Below are 20,052 nucleotides of genomic sequence, written 5' to 3'. Positions count from 1 at the left end.
TAATGTTTTGGACTGGTACTAAGATTATGAATTTGTAAGATCCATAGGTATATGTGAAGATGGAACACTTGTAACCCCGGCTTGATGGATCAAACTATAATGTGCTGGAGCTTGAAAATCTGGCATGTCTCCATTAGTTTCTCTAAAGCCACGTCGATCCAACAAGGGCCTTGGAGCACTGATGAGCTTGGGTCCTCCCTGATCTCCCCAGGAGTTTCTCAGCCTGTTTCAGGGCTGCAACATCATTTTAAGGGTGTGGCTGGATTTCGGTCTCCCATGGGCACGGCACGCTCACCGCGTCACATCTACTACTGCTTCACTTGCAGTGCCCCAATCTTATTAGTTGCAGCTGCACTGTGGGATTCCGCAGTCACCACTTTAGATCCTGGCAGCACTGCAAACTCCTCAACCCAGTCTCGAACTTGATGCTTCTCTCGGTTGAACCTTTGACCTCCAATGTATGCTCAGGGACTTTGCAGCTGCTGCCATCTTAGGTCAAGCCACACCCTTTTGTATTTGTAAGTTTTAAGCCCATTACTGCATTCTCAGGTCTAACAAAATGTAAATATAAAAGTGAGCGACATAACTTTCAACTTTCATTAGTGGTGCCGGGGAAAGGGAAATCTCTTGTGACATAAGGAAGCATGCATCATTGCATAACAAACACCTTCACTGCCTTTAGTCGAGATCAATGATTTATATACTCTATCTACACACATAGTGTAAGCCAACTCAGAGGGATCTCCCATGCAAGTGTAATTCAACTCAATTTCCTGCAATTTAGACACTAAACAACCTCTATCCCAACACGTCAACACTGTACAGTCTCCTTTCATTATTGGGTTTCTGCAAATTGCACACCTTTCATATCAAAGGTTAGAATCTACCCTGAAAGCTATCAATATTCAATTTCCTCTAGCCTATCTCTAAATCTCACCAATTATTTGCACATAACCGATTTTAGATTATCATAAAAAAAACTGGTTCAAATCCAATGAATTGTTTCATTGAGACAACATGAGACTAATACCCATACCGGACAATACCCACTGGCTTACCACTTATCTTGGTCTGGGAGCAGCGTGCTGCTCAGCGTGAAGTGCGTCAACGCTTCGTAAGAGGTAGTAAGGAGTACATAAATGAAATTAAAATTACCTTTATTTTTAGGTTTGACATGTAATGGCACTTGAGCAATTTTAGTCTTACTCCTTTTAGGGTCAAGCCTGCGAGAGTATTCACTAGAATATGTGTCTCGCATGCAAGAAACGTTATTAAAAAATAGGGCTTGGAGCCCGCCCGTTGCATACCATTGGTTGACTCGCATTGCATTTATCTTTACAGCCTCGTAATACCTCAAGGCAGGCCTAACAGTTTCAAACCTATCTGTGGAGCCGGGTATAAATACTGTTTGATTCAACTTAATCAGTGTCCGTCCCCTGCTCCCGTCGCGACTGAGGTACTATTTTCTTCTGTTTAACTTTAAGTGCCCTGCTAACAGAAGGCAAGTGACTGGGGAACACGTGCCCAACAGGACAAATACACTGCAACAATGTCTTTTCTTTAGCTAACCATGTTTTATTTTGCCAACTCGACTTTTCTCCCCATGCACAAGTTTTCTTTTGATTTTGCTCATGAGCTCTGTTCTCAAAAGATGAGGATTATTTTATTGCAAAGCAACATAGTTTCTTTCTTGTGTAATTTCTAAAACAATGCTTTAGCACATAATCGTGCAGTACACCCCAATCCACCCCACTCTAATCCACCCCACACTGATCTGCCGCACTCAATCCAAACCAATCTACCTCCCTCCAATCTGCCCCCTACAATCCAAAACAATCTGCCTCCCTCCAATCTGCCCCAGTCCAGTCCAAAAGAATCTGCACACTCCAATCCGCCCCGCTCCAGTTCAAAATATTCTGCCCCACGTCAAGTCATCCCACTTGAATCCGCCCCACTCCACTTGAATCTGCCCCACTCCAAGCCATCCCACTTGATTCTGCCCCACTCCAAGCCATCCCACTTGAATCTGTCCCGCTGAAGGACTGGGTTTTATTAAGCCCCAGCGGTGCCAGGGGACAACACCTGAAACCTTCGTGGGTTACCTGTTCTGGCGTACAAAACACAGAGACACGGGACACTTCCAGCGACGTCAGAGATCAGCGTTTATTTACTGCAGGGATACAGAGGTCACAAGAAGTACACAGCGTGTAGGTTCTCGGAGACTGCTTCAAATTCGTAGAAGTGGGTCGCTCCTTTTATACACATTTTTGCCATAGCACAGTATGGCGAACAAAAAGGTTCAACTCAGTTCCCACAATAAACTTCAAAAGGGTCGCGTTCATGTTTCAGGAGGCCGGGACATAATTACAATCAACCTTGCTGGTTCCCAACTGTAAAAACATATTCCCTCCGCAATAAACACATTTCCTCTCAACCATAAACACATTAAGGAAGGACGGAAAACAGAATGTAAGGAAAGGATGAGGATGCACAACAGGTTAGAAAAAGAGTGTTAGGGCAATAAAGGAAACTCGATAGAGGGATCAAAGACCTCGTGTCTAATGTATGCGTGACTGAAACAATAGACCGGAGCGGCAAGATGAGCCTCGAGCGGGGCCATCGGCCTTACTCGTGTCATTCCCCTCGTCGTAAAAGTCACCTCAAAGAAACACGTGTCCTTCGTACTATCTTGGAAGTCCCAGGGTCACGAAGCGGGCAAAAGCCCGTTCGCTGGCTACTTGAGGGCAAGAAACAAAATGGACGCTGTATCTAAAATGGAGCCCAAGGGTTCAGATGAACGAACATGAAAATGAGACGAACCATACATGGGTGTATTGCGAAACTTCGCACACCCACTGTACTCGTCATTTGCGGTTCATAGATACCACACTCGTCCATATTCGTCACCACTCAAAAAGTGCCGTCCCGTCTCACACGGAACCTCAGACGCTCCTTTTGCCCTCATGTAGGCAAGCACTAGTCTAGATCGGAATCTATATCGATATTCATCAGATCGTTCAGATGCTGCTGGAACATCATTCTATCCATCAATGTCTCCTTGGTAACAGATGGCCGCCTTATACACGTCGTAGCACATAGGCCACATAAGGCAGGACCACACTGCACACAAAGACAACACGTGAACAGATACGCTACAACAGCCCCTACAATCATCAGAATACTCCAACCCCAAGTTGACATCAAACCCCAAAACCATCCTAGAAGCGTCCAATTACCTTCGTCCACGTGTATGGACTCGGAAATCTTATGCAACTTCGAGATGGCTTGATAAACAGTTGGAGCATTGTCAGGGATGAAAATGCAACAACTAGAATGGATAATTTTACACACACCCCCTCGATCTGCAAGAACAACGTCTAGAACCATACGGTTCTGCAACGTCATGAGTCTATCCGCCTGTAGTTCCGCTGTTAGATTACCAAGGGCAGTTGCAGTAATATTAGCAGTCGACTCTACCACGCGGGTCAACTGTCTTAGGTTCCTACTATTAACCATAGGTCCCCAAAACGGCAGGAAACCCTTAAAGAAGTCTCCTGCTTCTTGACCAGCAGTATCCTCTTTGCTAATTACACCTCTCACAACTCTAGTTTTGTGGTAATCCGAAGCAACTGTAAAAGTCGGAGGTAAGAGATTCGCAATATAACAGGTACCCGAGAAATCACGGGGTAACCATGTATATGCGCGCTCATAACACAAAAAATAGGTGCCCTTGGCAGTTAGGAAAACAGGGGAGGAGAGCATCGGTAGGACGTACGTTTCAGTGCAAGCACTGTTCCCAAGTTGTGCTCTCGGATTTCGACCCAAACCCTGCAAACAGAAATTACCAAGGTGCGGTACAATCCATATCGGGGACGAGCTCTTCAGCTGTCTATCTCCCACTGACGTACCATACTCAGCCTCACTCAGATCCTTATAAGCCTGCACTTCTTCATCTGGAATGAGTGATGCATCGAAAACATCTCTGTCCAGATCTGCTATGGCTATCATCAGAGGCTTGTGGTACGGACCAGGACCGGATTTAACAGATCTGGGCTCTCGACTGGGGTAGGAGTCTAGTGCGCTACGAAACATTGTTTGAAATGCTCGAGCAGAACCCTGGGAGCTGTACGGAAGGACCAAGTACGGAATACCCCTATCCATGGTGTGTGGCATTAACCCACATACCCAACAATTTGTAGTATTCACCACTAACTGATGCGGATGTAGGAGTTGAACAAAGGAATTATTCCTGAATTCCGCACGTCTAACCTGCTCGTGTTGAGGCAAAGGGTGAAAAGAATGTGGAGAAACAGTGGTGGGGGAACTTAGGTTAGGAGAAAAGGTAGGTGAAACAGAAGGCATAAATTGCGATACCCCAAAATACACTCCACCCACCAATAACATAGATACAGTTAGGAATAATAGAAACACCTGAAACAGAAAACATTTTGTTCGCACGACCCTCCATAACTCTGATCTCTGTGCCAATACCCTTTCTTCTTCCACCAGCTTAGAGAAAGCCATCCTCTACAAACCGTCCGTGACGTACTTGACGCACTTCGTTCTGAGTAGCGATTATCAATCCCCAGGAGTTCCCAGGAATCGACAAAAGTAACCAACCTAGCGTCAGAAACCTGCTAAACAGAAAGAAGTACCCGCACGGCCCTACGGTAACCCGGATGGAGAGGTTCAAATTTGTTACAAGTCTCTTAGCAGTGGAAAGCACAAAAACTCAAAAAGAAAGGATGTAATTGTTCATAACATTCATAACGTCGAAACCACTATACTATCAATTTTTATTAGTCCTTGAAGTCCTTGAACGAAGAAAGTATCGACTTCTTCCAGGTTGAGTTTGCTCTACGAACAATTGTTCAGATGGCGCAGCAGTGTTCAATGAAGCAGATGACGAGTCGGACCTTGGGTTTTCTGCTACTGATGACTCCACTTGTGGATCTGGCAACAACGAATCCTCCACAAGTTGAGCGTCGCTGAATGGCACGAAACGCAAAGGAGCCTCAGTCTCTTCTGCCGGAATCCCAGTTCTCACCCAACCGTCGGTTGGTAAGGGGATCGGTACCTTCTTTGTGTGACTGGCGTGGACCCAATGCTTCCGGCCCTCCAGTCGAACCGCTGTCCTCGTCGTCAATAAGACTAAGTGGGGTCCAACAAATCTTGGCTCCAAATTACGCTTCCGACCGAAATTGCGGGTGACCACCCAGTCACCTGGCCGGAGCTGATGTCCAGGACCCTCTGTCTGCGCCGGTAGAGCTTCAAAGACCTGTTGATGAATTAATCGTAGTTTAGTGGTCAAATCATACAAATAATCGATCAACATTGGATATTCAAGACTATCAAAAGCCCTAGGTCTCGGGACTCCCCAAATATTCGCAGGGCGACCGAACACAATCTCATATGGGCTGAGCCCTACTCGGGAGTGTACCGTCGCTCTGGTCGATAGGAGAGCCAGAGGCAAGGCATCCGGCCATGACAGGCCAGTCGAAGCCCGAATCTTAGCGAGTTTCAGCTTCAGGGTACCATTGTACCCTTCAACCAAACCCGCTGCCTGAGGATGGTTGGCGCTGTGGAATTTCTGCTTTATTCCAAGGCCCTTACACACACTCTGCATTACACTTCCCACAAACTCACTTCCATTATCCGACCACACAATCCGCGGCATTCCATACCTAGGGAAGTATTCCTTCAGCAGGATTTTTGCTGTGGACAGGGCAGTATTATCCTTAAGAGGATAGGCCTCGATCCATCTGGAGAACGCGCAAACCACAACCAAAACATACTTCAGGTTATTGCATCTCTCCATATGGATGAAGTCCAGCTGGATAACCTCAAAGGGACAGGTAGGAGGAGCGAAATGACCAGGTGGAGTGGGGGTACCTTTTCCGGGATTGTGCATCAAACACACCATACAATTCTTAACCACTCTTTCAGCACATTTAGCGATACCGTCATTCCTCCACACAGGAGACAAGAACTTGCATATTCCTTTCGCACTGATATGTGACAAACCATGAGCCATCGTCACAACAGCTAACACGTATGCATCTGGAAGCATCCATCTCTGACATTCTGTCAGATCAACCCAACACCCATGCATATCCAATTTCCCTGTAGTTTCTTTCCACTTGGTCTTTTCAGCTTCAGTAGCTCCATTCTGAATTTCTTTCACACTTTCGACAGTATTTTCACACATACCAGTCTCTTCCGGCCATCTCACTGAACTCGTAACATACATTCGAGTCGCAAGATTCTTAGCCGTTTCTTTAGCAATCTCATCCGCAAATGCATTACCACGGCCAACATCATCCGTCACTTTCCGGTGCGCACTACATTTCACAATCGCCACTTGTTTAGGCAATGTAAGTGCATCCAAAAGATCATTCACTAGTTGTCCATGCTGGATCTTCGTACCATGCGATGTCATAAATCCTCTTTCTCTCCACAATCTTCCGAAGTTGTGCGCAACACCAAATGCATACTGACTATCGGTAAACACATTCACACGCTTTCCTTTCGACAGAACACACGCTCTCGTTAATGCAATTAATTCTGCCGCTTGTGCTGAATTCTGGCTCAATCTCGCAGTCTCCACAACCGTGCTCAATGTCACCACAGCATACGCAGTCGTCACATCACCATTCGGCAATTTGAAGCACGAGCCATCCACATACAAGGTACCATCGGGATCTGACAAGGGAGTGTTTTTCAGGTCCACACGACCTTTTGTTTCTTCCTCGGTTCGTAAATAACAATCATGGGGCAGTACATTATCTGATTCCATATTAATCGGCAACAATGTCGCCGGATTCAGTACATTACAGCGCTTAATCTGTATATGACTCGCCAAAAGGGTAAGCTCATACCCAGACAACCGTGCACTCGTTAGATGTTGAGTCTTTGTCCGATTCAAGAGCGTATCAACTGCATGCGGAACCATTACTATGAGCATGTTGTCCATGACCAAACCTGCGGACTGCCGAATAGACGCCGCAGCTGCCGCCGTCGCCCTCAAGCAACTTGGCAATGCTCTAGCTACCGGGTCTAAGGTCGAGGAAAAATATGCACACGGACGCTGCTTATCGCCAAATTGTTGCGTTAGAACACTCAACGCACAACCGTCCCTCTCATGGACGTATAATGTGAAAGGCTTACTGTAATCAGGAGTGCCTAACACAGGAGCCGAACACAGAGCGTCACGTAGTTCAGAAAAACTTTTCTGACATTCCTCCGTCCAAGGCAAAGGAGTCGAAACGTCCTTGCACGTGAGAGCTACCAATGGTTTCGCTAACAGTGAAAAGTTCGGGATCCACTGTCTGCAGTACGATGTGATACCTAGAAAGGCACGCACATCTCTCTGAGTTGTCGGCACAGTCATTCGAGCAATTGCTGCAATTCTTTCAGGGGTCAATCTTCTTCCCGCCTTTGACAATAAGTGACCGAGGTAGGTTACTTCTTGACAACAATATTGGAGTTTGGAAGGTGACACTTTATGATGTAAGTCGCAAAGGTGCTGTAACAAAGACACTGTAGCAGATTGACAAAGCTGTTCAGTGTCAGCAGCAATTAACAGATCATCAACGTACTGAATCAAGGCTGCACCAGCCGGTAACACGAATGCATCGAGCTGACTTTTAAGAGCTTGACTATAGATTGATGGACTCTCACAGTAGCCCTGTGGAGCGCGTTTGAATCTGAAACTACGCCCACCTAATGAGAAACCGAACAAATCTCTGCTTTCTACAGCAATCGGAATACTGAAGAACGCATTCTTCAGATCGATGACCGAGAACCATGATGCAGTAGCTGGAATCAGAGTCAGTAAAGCCGTAATGTCTGGCACCACAGGAAACTGTGGAACAACAACTTTGTTCACCTCCCGTAAATCGATAACTAAACGATACACGGGAGGCTTGGAGGGATCTGTTCGTTTCAGAATAGGCAACACGGGACTATTGCACACATTACCTCGTGTCTCCTCAATAACATCTTTGCCGATCAAGTCGTAAATGATCGCTAACAGCGCCCTTTCACCATCAAGGGAGATACGGTACTGAGGTATACGTGGCAAACGCGCACCCACTTTTAGTTGGACAACATAAGGTGGTATATCCAACAGGCCCACATCGTTGGGACCTGTTGCCCACAAGGAATCTGGAAGAGATCTCAATTCCGGGGGAAGTTTGTCGATCGATAAATACATAGGGGAAATCACGCTCTTACCCAACGTAAGCTCCACACCCGTAGGGGAACAGTACAAAGTCGCATGTAACCTTTTCAACAGATCTAAGCCCAAACGATTCTCACCACAACCAGTAGTCAAAATCAAAGGAGCTTCCAGCTCATGAGGCCCAATTGTAAGGGGCAAAGGGCTAGAGACCGGATTGCTAACGGGGGCGCCAGAAAATCCAATGGAAACATTCGTTGAGCCAGACAAGGGCGCGCCAGGGATTTTCGAATGCATGATGGAACTTTTCGCTGCACCAGTGTCCAACAGAAAAGGCTCAACAACGCCCAAAGTGGCTACTGCAACATAAGGCCCTCTCTGATCAACCGGAACTGATACTTCTCCCTTCCTTTGTCTACGGCTGTCCTAGTAAATACCATCCGTATCAACATCACATTCAACATAATGATCATCCACATGATACTGTGCAGACCGACCAGACGATGGTTCGCGTCGATCAAAACAATTTTGCGAATCCGAAGACGTCGCAAAGCGTTCGGTCTGATTCTGGGTAACTCCGCGACCTCTACCACGAGAAGTCTGTTGAGGACCACCACGTCCTCCCCGAGCCGACACACCATTAGCCCTATCACGGAGAACCGGACAATCAAACTTCAAATGGCCTTCCCCACGACAATATGCGCACTGATTATATCCCAGCACAAAGCGAGGCGCAGGCGAAGCATTGCGCGACTGTGGTCTAGAAAACTGTGGTTGCGATCTATTCGGCTGCTGCGTATCACTAAAATTTGAACGCGGAGGATAAGCCTGCTGCAACAAGACCTTAGTTTTGAGATCCTTCGTTTTCTTTTCTGCACGCTCACTTTCCTCTTTTTCTCTATTCTCATAATATTGGGCCGTAGCCAATATTTGGGCAGTAGTAGAAACAGCCCACGCACTCTCAGAATTTTTCAGTTTGTTGCTCAAGTCGGGCAACAAATTCGATACAAACTTGTCAACGAACAACCGCTGACCACCCTCAGAACCCATGTCCTGACCACTATGATCAAGGAACGCTTCTTCGAACCTAGTAAAGAAGTCAGACACACTTTCATCCTTCTTTTGCCTACATGCTGATAATTTGTCCCAATTGACGCGCATCGCTGGCATAAGCGTCTTCATGAGGGTAATTATCCTCTGGGGTAAAGCCGCAATAACCTGTTCAGGTTTAGCCCCACCGACCTGTCGGGCATCTGCCGCTGTAAGGGCAGCCCAGTCGCCGCCTAACTCGGCTGCATGATTCTCATGACGGATTTTCGTCCAAACCGGCTGAGGCACCACATTACCGAACAGCATGTCAATATCGGCTAGGTTCATAACTGTAGCATCCACCAATTGGGACAGCTCCTTATAATAACCCGCAGGGTTCTTACGAGGATCGGGTAGCGATTGCTTCACTTGCAAAACTTCCGATCGCTTCCAAGGGAGGTGTATCCACACTCTCTGGAAATGCGGTGGGACAGGAGGATTAGCACCAGCATTACCCGGCATCCACACTGGGGGAACTTCTCGCATTGGATATTGACCAGGTTGTGCCATCCATTCCGTGGTTGCGTCCTTAAACAGTGCACGCGGTTGCACTGTACATCGAAAGGATAGCAAGCGCTCCAGAGCCTCTCGAACTTTATCACCTACAATGACACCCGCGGAAAACCGAAACTGTAGCTCGGAAACCTCAGGTGGGATATCGTCAGTCATATCATCGTCCCACTCCTCTTTTAATGACTTACACAATTCTTCGAACACGAATCGTTGCGTGGGCACATTGAACTGAGAAAACGTTTCGAACACTACACGTGGGGTGTATCTAACAGGGTTGCGAATCCATCTACGCGCAGTCTTTACCAACGTCTCACGTTCCCTATCATCGGGAAGCTGACTGCGTCTTTGAGCGACATCTGAAAGAGTCGAGCCAAGTATCGGCCCAAAGAACGGAGAATAAAGAGAAGCAACAGCAGTCAAGAGACGACTACGGACAGAAGGAGAAGAGGAAGAAGACGAAGGTGTAGCAGCCATAGGGGCAGAAACGGTAGAGGTAGATGCAGCAGCAGGAGTACCAGGAACAACAGACTGAGGAGGGACTTGGAAAGGCGCAGCAGGGAGAGAAGCCGGAACAAGGGGATGTACGATCTGTGGCCCAAGGGGATTCGGGAGTACAGGAGGAACGGCGGGCTGACCAGCAGCCGCCAAAACAGCAGGTTGAGGAAGAGGGGGATTAACAGGACCCATAGCATCAGGAGCATAAGGAGGTGGCGACTTCATCAGATAAGACAAAAGCGAATCTTCCACCGATTCTTCTCCTGTCTTATCGATCGCAGAAGGTAGCGTCGGGTAACATTTGTCCACCGACATATGGTGAAGCCGAGCACTAACTTCTTGCTCCTTCTCGTTCTTATCTAACTGATATTGTTCTGCATTACGCATCACCGTAATGACACCTTCTCGTTTATTTTTCTTATTCTGTTTGATTTCTTTCTGCCTGGCCTCTTTCCGCCATAACCGGAAGGAATCAAACATGGCCGGCCTAACTTTCTTCTTAAATAATTTCGCTTCCAAGTTATCTAAAATGGCAGTCTCGAAACTACCATGAGGTGGCCAACTAAGGACACCATCCTTTTTAGTATAACGAACCCAATATGCATTATATACGATAGGACCCACGCCATGGCGACTATAAAGCTCGTAAAGCGGAGTTCCAGCCGGAGGGATCGGGCATGAATCCTCCAGCCGGGAATCCATGCTGCAACATTTGAGAAACCCAAACAAAGTACTACGGCCAGGCATCGTGCACACTAGCCAAGTATACAAACTTCAAGGGCTATCGAATTACGATGTCCTCGCAAAAATGCAAGACCCTCGGTTTTTGGCAATTGCAATCGTCAAATAAAACCCAACAACTAAGAACCAACAACTAAGAACCACAAATGCAATGGAACCATGCAAACAACAAAGCGACACTGGGAGCGACCCACAAATACTTAACTGAGAGAACAATGGCGTCACCAGGAAGGCCCGTCAATCGTCTCGCCGTACAAAGGACTACGCCAGGCGCCAAACAGGTCGACAGTCAGGGCATCGGTCCGTCGCAGCCGTCAGGAGGCGGGGGTCTTCGCGGAAAGGACGTCGGGCCACTTATTTCGACAACTGGATCGATGAAGCGGGGTGCACCTTCCCTCGGAGATTTCACACGAAGTTCCTCACGATCGTCGGGCTTTGGACCGGTACCGTTGATGTCGCCCCACGTTGGGCGCCAACTGAAGGACTGGGTTTTATTAAGCCCCAGCGGTGCCAGGGGACAACACCTGAAACCTTCGTGGGTTACCTGTTCTGGCGTACAAAACACAGAGACACGGGACACTTCCAGCGACGTCAGAGATCAGCGTTTATTTACTGCAGGGATACAGAGGTCACAAGAAGTACACAGCGTGTAGGTTCTCGGAGACTGCTTCAAATTCGTAGAAGTGGGTCGCTCCTTTTATACACATTTTCGCCATAGCACAGTATGGCGAACAAAAAGGTTCAACTCAGTTCCCACAATAAACTTCAAAAGGGTCGCGTTCATGTTTCAGGAGGCCGGGACATAATTACAATCAACCTTGCTGGTTCCCAACTGTAAAAACATATTCCCTCCGCAATAAACACATTTCCTCTCAACCATAAACACATTAAGGAAGGACGGAAAACAGAATGTAAGGAAAGGATGAGGATGCACAACAGGTTAGAAAAAGAGTGTTAGGGCAATAAAGGAAACTCGATAGAGGGATCAAAGACCTCGTGTCTAATGTATGCGTGACTGAAACAATAGACCGGAGCGGCAAGATGAGCCTCGAGCGGGGCCATCGGCCTTACTCGTGTCATTCCCCTCGTCGTAAAAGTCACCTCAAAGAAACACGTGTCCTTCGTACTATCTTGGAAGTCCCAGGGTCACGAAGCGGGCAAAAGCCCGTTCGCTGGCTACTTGAGGGCAAGAAACAAAATGGACGCTGTATCTAAAATGGAGCCCAAGGGTTCAGATGAACGAACATGAAAATGAGACGAACCATACATGGGTGTATTGCGAAACTTCGCACACCCACTGTACTCGTCATTTGCGGTTCATAGATACCACACTCGTCCATATTCGTCACCACTCAAAAAGTGCCGTCCCGTCTCACACGGAACCTCACCGCTCCAAGCCATCCCACTTTAATCTGCCCCGCTCCAATCCAAAACAGTCTGGCCCACTCCAGTCTGCCCCAACTCCAGTCAAAAGAATCTGCCCACTCCAGTCTGCCTTAAATCCAGTCTGCCCCAACTCCAGTCCATAAGTCTGGCCCAACTCCAGTCCATAAATCAAAAGTCTGTCCCGCTCTAATACGCCCAACTCCAGTCTGCCCCACTCTAATCCATCCAACTCCAGTCTGCCTCACTACAGTCCAAAAGTTTGCCCCACCCTAATCCACCCCACTCCAAGAATCTGCCACTCCAAATTGCCTCACTCCAAGCCATCCCACTTGAATCAGCAAGGCCATTTTAAAAGATGTTTTATATGCCCTGGCGAGGGAAAAACTACCAATATTTTTTCCCCACTGTAGCGTTTTAGCTCTGTAGGTGAACATGGGGATACTGTAATACGGTGTAGCTATTGATAGGAAAAAGCTAAAATAATATTTCAAGAACGTAAAAGATTGGCAATGATAGATCCAACAATTTACCATGGTTGAATTTGTCATAGCTAATACAGGAAAGACGTTATAGAACTTTCTTTTCTGGGACCTGAAATCCAGCCTTCTAGAAGCCTCTCTTGATTGGCCAGCCTTAACAGGCTTAGTCAATCTGCTTTGATGGGGTGACAAGTGGCCTGCTTTGAGATAGAGGTTATCTCAGGGGGTGCGGGGGGCCTCTGGTCAGGGGGCCCCTCTACTTGTCACCCCAGAACATTAAATAAATATGTGACAGTTTCATAGAAACTCAGATCTGCTGCCTGAAACTACAAGGAGAGGAGGATTGCCCTGCTGGAACCTTGGCCTGCACCAAGACCATTGCACTCTGTACCTACTGAACACTAAGGAACTAAAGCCCAAAGGACTTTGCCTTGCTTCAAAAAAGAGAAGAGGACTCCCTGAAAGCAACAGTTTAAAAGAGCTTCACCTGCATCATTTCCAGCAAGAAGAATTCAGCTGACTGCCTTCAGCTAGACTTTAACAGATTTGGCAAAGTGCACTGTGGGAACTGCAGTCTCAACTTCCGAGGAGAAACTCAAAGACACTGGAACTTTGGATTTTGTTTGTGAACACATCAAACCGCCAAATGGAAATTGGGGAAGCACTACCTGAAGTTCGGAGAAGTTTGGAGCAACATCTGGAAAAAACTACATGAGGTGACCGGATTGTCGACGAGTGTCAGGCCGCCAATGTCGAACCGCGACTCGCCTGGATTTCAGGTTGGTCCCACTGAAAGCTAAGGAGCTCAAGATGCCCAGGATTTCACAGAGGCCTAGAGCTGAGCAAAGCTGCTGTCGTCAACTAAAAACTCGCCCTGAAGAGGAGCCTTGCTCGACTACGAGAGAAAACTCTCCAGCACAGTTTTTAAGTGTCAAGGTAAAATTTTGACTGAGGCATCCTGCTTAGTGTATCCGACCCGTGCTCCATCGCGGTCGGCCTCAAACTTTGACTTTGTCCCGGTCAAGCGCTACCAGATGTCCCAAGTTGGCAATATATGTTTTTAAGCACTAGATAGTAATTATTCTTTAAAAATTAATATCTCCATTTCCCTACACAAAACGACAATAATATTTCCTATGTTTATAAAGGGGTGTGGGATTGTTATTGTATAATGTCTTATTTAATGAATTGATGTTTTTAAAAGCTTTACATACCCATCTCCTAAATTGAGCCCACCTACTCGCAGCCAGCTACCAAAGGTTGAGCCGTGGGCTAATGTAATGAGACCATGACTGGACCATATATTATGCTGGTGTCCTTATTGCTAGTGCTAGGTACATACTTACCCCTACCAATAACACACCTCCCAACACTGCCCCACTCCAATCATGACCGACTCCAATCCATAACAATCTGCCCCATTCCAGTCCAAAGATATCTGCCACACTCCAATCCCAAAAATTCGCCCCACTACAATCCAATACACCTCACCTCAATCCCCCTTAGCGCCTTGAGACCCTCACCGGTGAGTAGTGCGCTCAACAAATGCTTGATTGATTGACTCCGACCCCCCAAACCCCTAACAAATCCATCTCACCCCAATCCAATCAACCCCACTTTAATCCACCCCACCTCAATCACATCCACCATAATCCAGCCAAATGCAATCTATCCCATTCCAATACACCTCACCCTATCTAATCCAATCCACCTCAATTCATTCCACCCTTATCCTATTCACCCCACCCTAATCCAGTTCACCCCAATTCAATCCAATCTACCTTAATTCAATCCACCCAATCTACTCCACCCCACTCAATCAATCCACCCAAAGCAATGCCAATCCAATTCACCCCACTCCAATCATCTCCACTCCAACCAGGAGGAGGCATCACTATCGTACATAAAAACACCCTCCGCCTCACAACCGGCTTCAACGACCACTCACCCGACATGGAGCACCTCCACTTCCACTTCCACTTCGAGAACCAGACCAACACGACTGCAACCCCCCTGCACCCTCGTCTACAGACCTCCTGCACCCCGCCCACCCTTCAGCTAAGCTATAGCCGACTTCATCACTCACCACGCTCTAGCCTCAATGGACAACATCCTCCTCAGCGACCTTAATTTCCACCTGGACAGCCTCGATGACCAAAACACCTCATCTCTATTGGAGAACCAAGTTACCATCCAACTCAAACAACTGGTCACATCTCCAACCCACTCAGCAGGACACACGCTTGACCCAATCTCCTCCGCAAGCAACATCTCCATCAGCCACACCTCAGAGCCACAATGGACTGACTACCACTGCGTCCACTTCAACAAACCCATCGTACCCCACCACAATCACCACGATCTTCGCAGAAGCTGGAACCAGATCACCGAAGACCAGCTCACCACCTCCCTCAGCAGAACCCCACCACAGACATCCACAGATACCAACACCTCAGCATAAAACCTCCACTGTTGAGTATCCGACTGTGCCAACACACTGGCTCCCCTGAGGAAACCCTCAGGCAAGGAGCCCTCCAAGAAAGCCAGCTAGTTCTACCTGGCTTTCCAAGAGTTCAGGCACGCCTGCAGACCGCTCGAGAAAAGATGGAGGAGCAGACCATGCAGCCTTAAAAACCGGCAGTACCTCACACCACCACCTCATCAGAGCAACAAAGAAGGCAGCAATACCGGAACGCATCATCGCCAACACACACAACAGCAAAGAACTCTTTGAGCGGTCAAATTATTTGCCAAACCCAGCACAGAGACAGCAGACATTCCCCCCCCCCCCCCTCTCCAGACTTGTGCAGAAATCTCTCACCTTTTTCCACCGCAAGATCAAGGAGATCTACGACAGCTTTGCAACCCAAGATCCACCCACCCCACCATTAACCACTGCACCCAATGACTCCGTACCCCAGCAGATCTTGTCCAACTGGACCACCCTCCCCTTGGTCGACACCCTGAGGATCAAGAAGAGCATCCACTTCAGAGCCCCCTCCGATCCCTGCCCTCACCACATCTTCAACAGAGCCTGGCACTTCCCTCGCACCCAAACTCTGCCGCACCATCAACTGCTCCATAGAGTCCGCCACCTTCCCTGAATACTATAAGCACGCAGAGATCAACCCCCTGGTGAAGAAACCCTCTGCCCACCCAACGGACAGCAAAAACTATAGACCCATCGTTCTCCTCTCCATCTCAGCTAAAGTAATCAAGAAAGCCATCAACACCAAACTCTGAGTTCATCGAAACAAACTACATCCTGGACCTCTCCCAATAGGGCTTTGGAAGCAACCATAGCACAGAGACAGCTCTCTCCGCCACTACAGATGACATCTGCACCCTCCTAGACCGAGGCGAAACTACTGCCCTCATCCACCTGGACCTCTCAGCTGCCTTCAACACCGTCTCCCCCCACAACAACCTCTGCGCAAGAATCCACAACTAAGGCATCCACGACAAAGCCCTAGAATGGATCTGCTCCTTCCTCACCAGCCGAACGCAGAGTCAGACTTGCACTGTTCAACACACAGAGATCAGCTGCAGAGTGCCTCAGGGATTCCCCCTGAGCCCACCCTTTTCATCATCTACATGGCCTCGCTTGCAGGCATCGTCGGAAGCCACGGACTCAACGTTGTCTTCATGCCGACAACACCCAGCTGATTCTCTCCCTCACAGGCGAACCCACAGCTGCCAAGAGCAACTTCCACAACAGGAGGAAGGCAGTCGCCACCTGGATGAAGGAGAGCTACCTCAGACAAAACTGAAGTCCTCATCCTGGGCTCCACCAACTCTGCCTGGGACGACTCCTTGTGACCAGCAGCGCTCAGAATTCCGCACCTCCCCTGTTAGACCTGGCACCATTGGTGTGGGTCTCCCTCCCATTTTTTTGCCTTAGCCTCATGTGTTTTGCTGCGTGTTGGTTTCCATTTTTGCTGGTCCAGGTACTTTGGGCACTTTGCCACTGGTGTTCAGTGTCAAAGTGCAAGTGCTCCCGTAAGTAAATTGTTGTTATGGATTAGTGTTTCCATGATTGGCTATTTGATTTACTGGTCAGACCCTAGTATAGTGCACTGTGTGCGCCCAGGGCCTGTAAATCAAATGATGCCAGTGGGCTGCAGCACTGATTGTGCCACCCACAGAAGCAGCCTGTAAAATATAACTCTTGCCTGCCATTGCAGAGCCTCTGTGCAGTCTAGGACTGCCATGACGACTTGGCAAGTGCACACACTTGCCAGTTCCTAAACCTTCCCTTTTTCTACATGTTAGTCACCCCTAAGGTAGGCCCAAGGTACCCCTGTGGGCAGGGTGCATTGTATGTGAAAGGTAGGACATGCGTGGCATGTCCGGATAGTGAAATTCTGCCAATCTAATTTTTCACTATTGCAAGGCTACCTGTTCCCATAGGACAGAATGGGTAGTTTGTTTATAACATCTTATAAACATACCTGGCCCTGGTAACAAGGTAGAAAAATAAAGTTTTGTATGCCTGAACTCAGAATGTTAAAATACATCTTTTAGTGAAGGTTATTTTTATATTCTGTGTTTGAAAATACCACTTTTGGAAAGTAGGTATTTTCTTGTGTAACCATCCAGTGTGCCTCTGATAGGTTTGTGTATTGCATGTCTGGCTTTGGGATGACAGGGGCTGGAGAGGGGCAGTGGCTCCAGAAGTCTGATGAGTCTGGGCTGGGCTGAATAGACCTGGGCTGCATTTAGAGTAAGGGGAGGAGATTTCCTTGTCAACTGAATGGGCCCAGACTGCCTTCAAAAAAGCTGTCTCCACCTCCTTCCAAGAAGCTGCACCAGTGAGGACAGAACTGGTTTTGGCTGGGTACAGACCCTCTCAGCCTTCAGAGAAGTTTGCGATGGTTTGTGGGTCGAAAAGGTTTGGAAAACACAGTACCGAACCGCAGCGCTGATGTTACATCCGAACCCGATGATGGAAAAAACTAATCTGAGGATGGAGTCGATGCCCATGTGCACTATCGTCCAAGGGAGGAGTCAACTATCTTGTGACTACAAAGACTTCTTCCAAGACAACAACAAGGTGCAAGCATCTGAGCCCAACACCAGATGGCAATCTATACCAAAGTATGAATTCTGCAGCTCATATGCCTCGAACATAAAGTTTAGTAAGCCTGAACTCAGAATGTTAAAATACATCTTTTAGTGAGTTTGATTTTTACATTCTGTGTTTGAAAACACCACTTTTAGAAAGTAGGTATTTTCTTGCCTAACCATCCAGTGTGCCTCTGATAGGTTTGTGTATTGCATGTCTGGCTTTTGGATGACAGGGGTTGGAGAGGGGCAGTGGCTCCAGAAGTCCGATGAGTCAGGGCTGGGCTGAATAGAACTGGGCTGCATTTAGAGTAGGGGGAGGAGACTTCATTTTCACCTGAATGGGCCCGGACTGCCTTCAACAAAGCTGCCTCAACCTCCTTCCAAGAAGCTGCACCAGTGAGGACAGAACTGGTTTTGGCTGGGTACAGACACTCTCAGCCTTCAGAGAACAAAGGATTTTGTGGTATAAATATTGGGGCCCAGACCCCAGAACTTTAGATCACTTCTGGGAAATCAAGAGGAACCTTTGCCAAGGAGAAGAGCCAGATAAGCTGAGGAGGATTACTGCCCCTGTGCTGCCTGGAGTTGGCCTGCAGTGGCTGCTTGCTGCCAAGGAAAGGAGAAAAAGGACTTGGCTGTTTACTTTGCCACCTGCTTGAAGAAGAAGATCTCCAAGGGCTTGAAACTGAGCTTTCCTCCTGAAGTCTCAGGGACACAAAGTCTTCATACCTTCTGTCTCTCTGCATTGGAAGTGCTGTTTCAGCTGCTACAGAAGGAAATTGCAACACAGACGCCGGCGAGTGACGCAATAACCTGCACCGAAGCCGTGGGCACTGCTCGTGAAGAGCACGTCGCCCCGTCCGGCTTGCAATGCAGGCCCGATGCCTGCTAACACCGTGCCGTATCGACTACGAAGACATCGAGGCCGCTGCCTGCACCTGAGACGAGGACACCACTCATGACGTCCATGACGCACCATCCCGACTTGCAACGCAGCCTCGACTTTACCAACGCAGTGCTTCATCAATGCAGAGCCGATCCTCGATGTGGGTGACTCCCGAATCCATCGACCTCGCACAGTCGTGAGGTACCGCCGCCTCACCGCCATTCGTGATATCACCTCCTCGACACAGTAAGGAACCAACGTCTCACCTCCCCTGCCCTGCAATAAGGAAGAGAGATCTCCCCTCCCCTGGGGTCGTAAGAAACCGACGCCGCAGGCGCCCAAGAAGCATCACCTCCCCGACGCCGAGCACAGTCTTTGCTTTCATTAATTCCAAGGTACCTTTTTTTGTGGGTCTGCTTGACTACGGGGCCAATGCCGCGCACCTCGTGTCATGCTCCTCCCCCCTCGAACATCGTACATACCGTGTAACCCTCTGACCTCGCTGAGTGGTGGTGGGGGCATCCATCAGGAAACTAAAGCAAAGGCCCTTTGGGGGTGGCTGACCGAGTGGTGGGGGCGACTCGAGGAAACAACGGAGACGGAAAGCCCGGACGGGGACAGGCGCCACTTAGCCGAACTACAGTTCCCAGGATTCCCGGCTCTCCGTTACGGACGCCGATCACGTGGGCGTAACCCGGAAGCAGCTCCAGTTCAAAACGCCGCTCGGCGTTTCACTCGCTGCTGGTTATTCTTCGAAGCAGCCGAGGACTTCTAAGCAGCTATTGATTTCCAGATCTCCAGTCCGCCCGTGTAGGGTAAGGGTGCACCTGCACCACTGAGAACCTTGTGAGCCGTCCGGCTCTCGTAGCGATAAACGCGGAAGAACGCGTTTGCTCTTAACAATTCATACGCTACGGGCGTTGTTCGTATTCCAGTATTTTGAGGACCTGAACCTTGTAAACCAGTTTGAAGTACCGATGCAAGCCTTGAGGGGGTTAGGTGATTAGGAAACCAGTACCCAGCAGATGCATCGTGACCCCAGTGACAATTGCTACGTTCATGGAGTTGAAAGATGTATTTTAACTCACCTTCCTTTGTGTGTATTAACAGGGGGTTTAAGAGGCAGCAGTCTGCTCTTCCCCTGTGACGTGAAGCACGGCATTAATTCTGGTGTATATGGTTACCGGGCGAGGCTGAGAGTTGTTGCATGGTGGATG

General features: G+C 48.3%; 2 protein-coding genes across 3 annotated transcripts in view; both read right to left on the bottom strand.

Moving 5' to 3' along the window:
- The window catches only part of ALDH3A2 (aldehyde dehydrogenase 3 family member A2), a 424,152-nt gene that overhangs the window by 80,871 nt on the left and 323,229 nt on the right, over positions 1–20,052 (bottom strand). The window lies entirely within an intron of this gene.
- Positions 2,144–5,141, bottom strand: LOC146858421 (uncharacterized). The gene has a single exon (XM_085649337.1). It carries the CDS (start codon positions 4,522–4,524, stop codon positions 2,977–2,979), a length of 1,548 nt encoding a protein of 515 aa, XP_085505463.1. The 5' UTR covers positions 4,525–5,141; the 3' UTR covers positions 2,144–2,976.

This window comes from Triturus cristatus, chromosome 3_2, assembly GCF_964204655.1.
Source record: "Triturus cristatus chromosome 3_2, aTriCri1.1, whole genome shotgun sequence".
NCBI lineage: Eukaryota > Metazoa > Chordata > Amphibia > Caudata > Salamandridae > Triturus > Triturus cristatus.
This window is presented reverse-complemented; position numbering and strand designations above follow the sequence as displayed.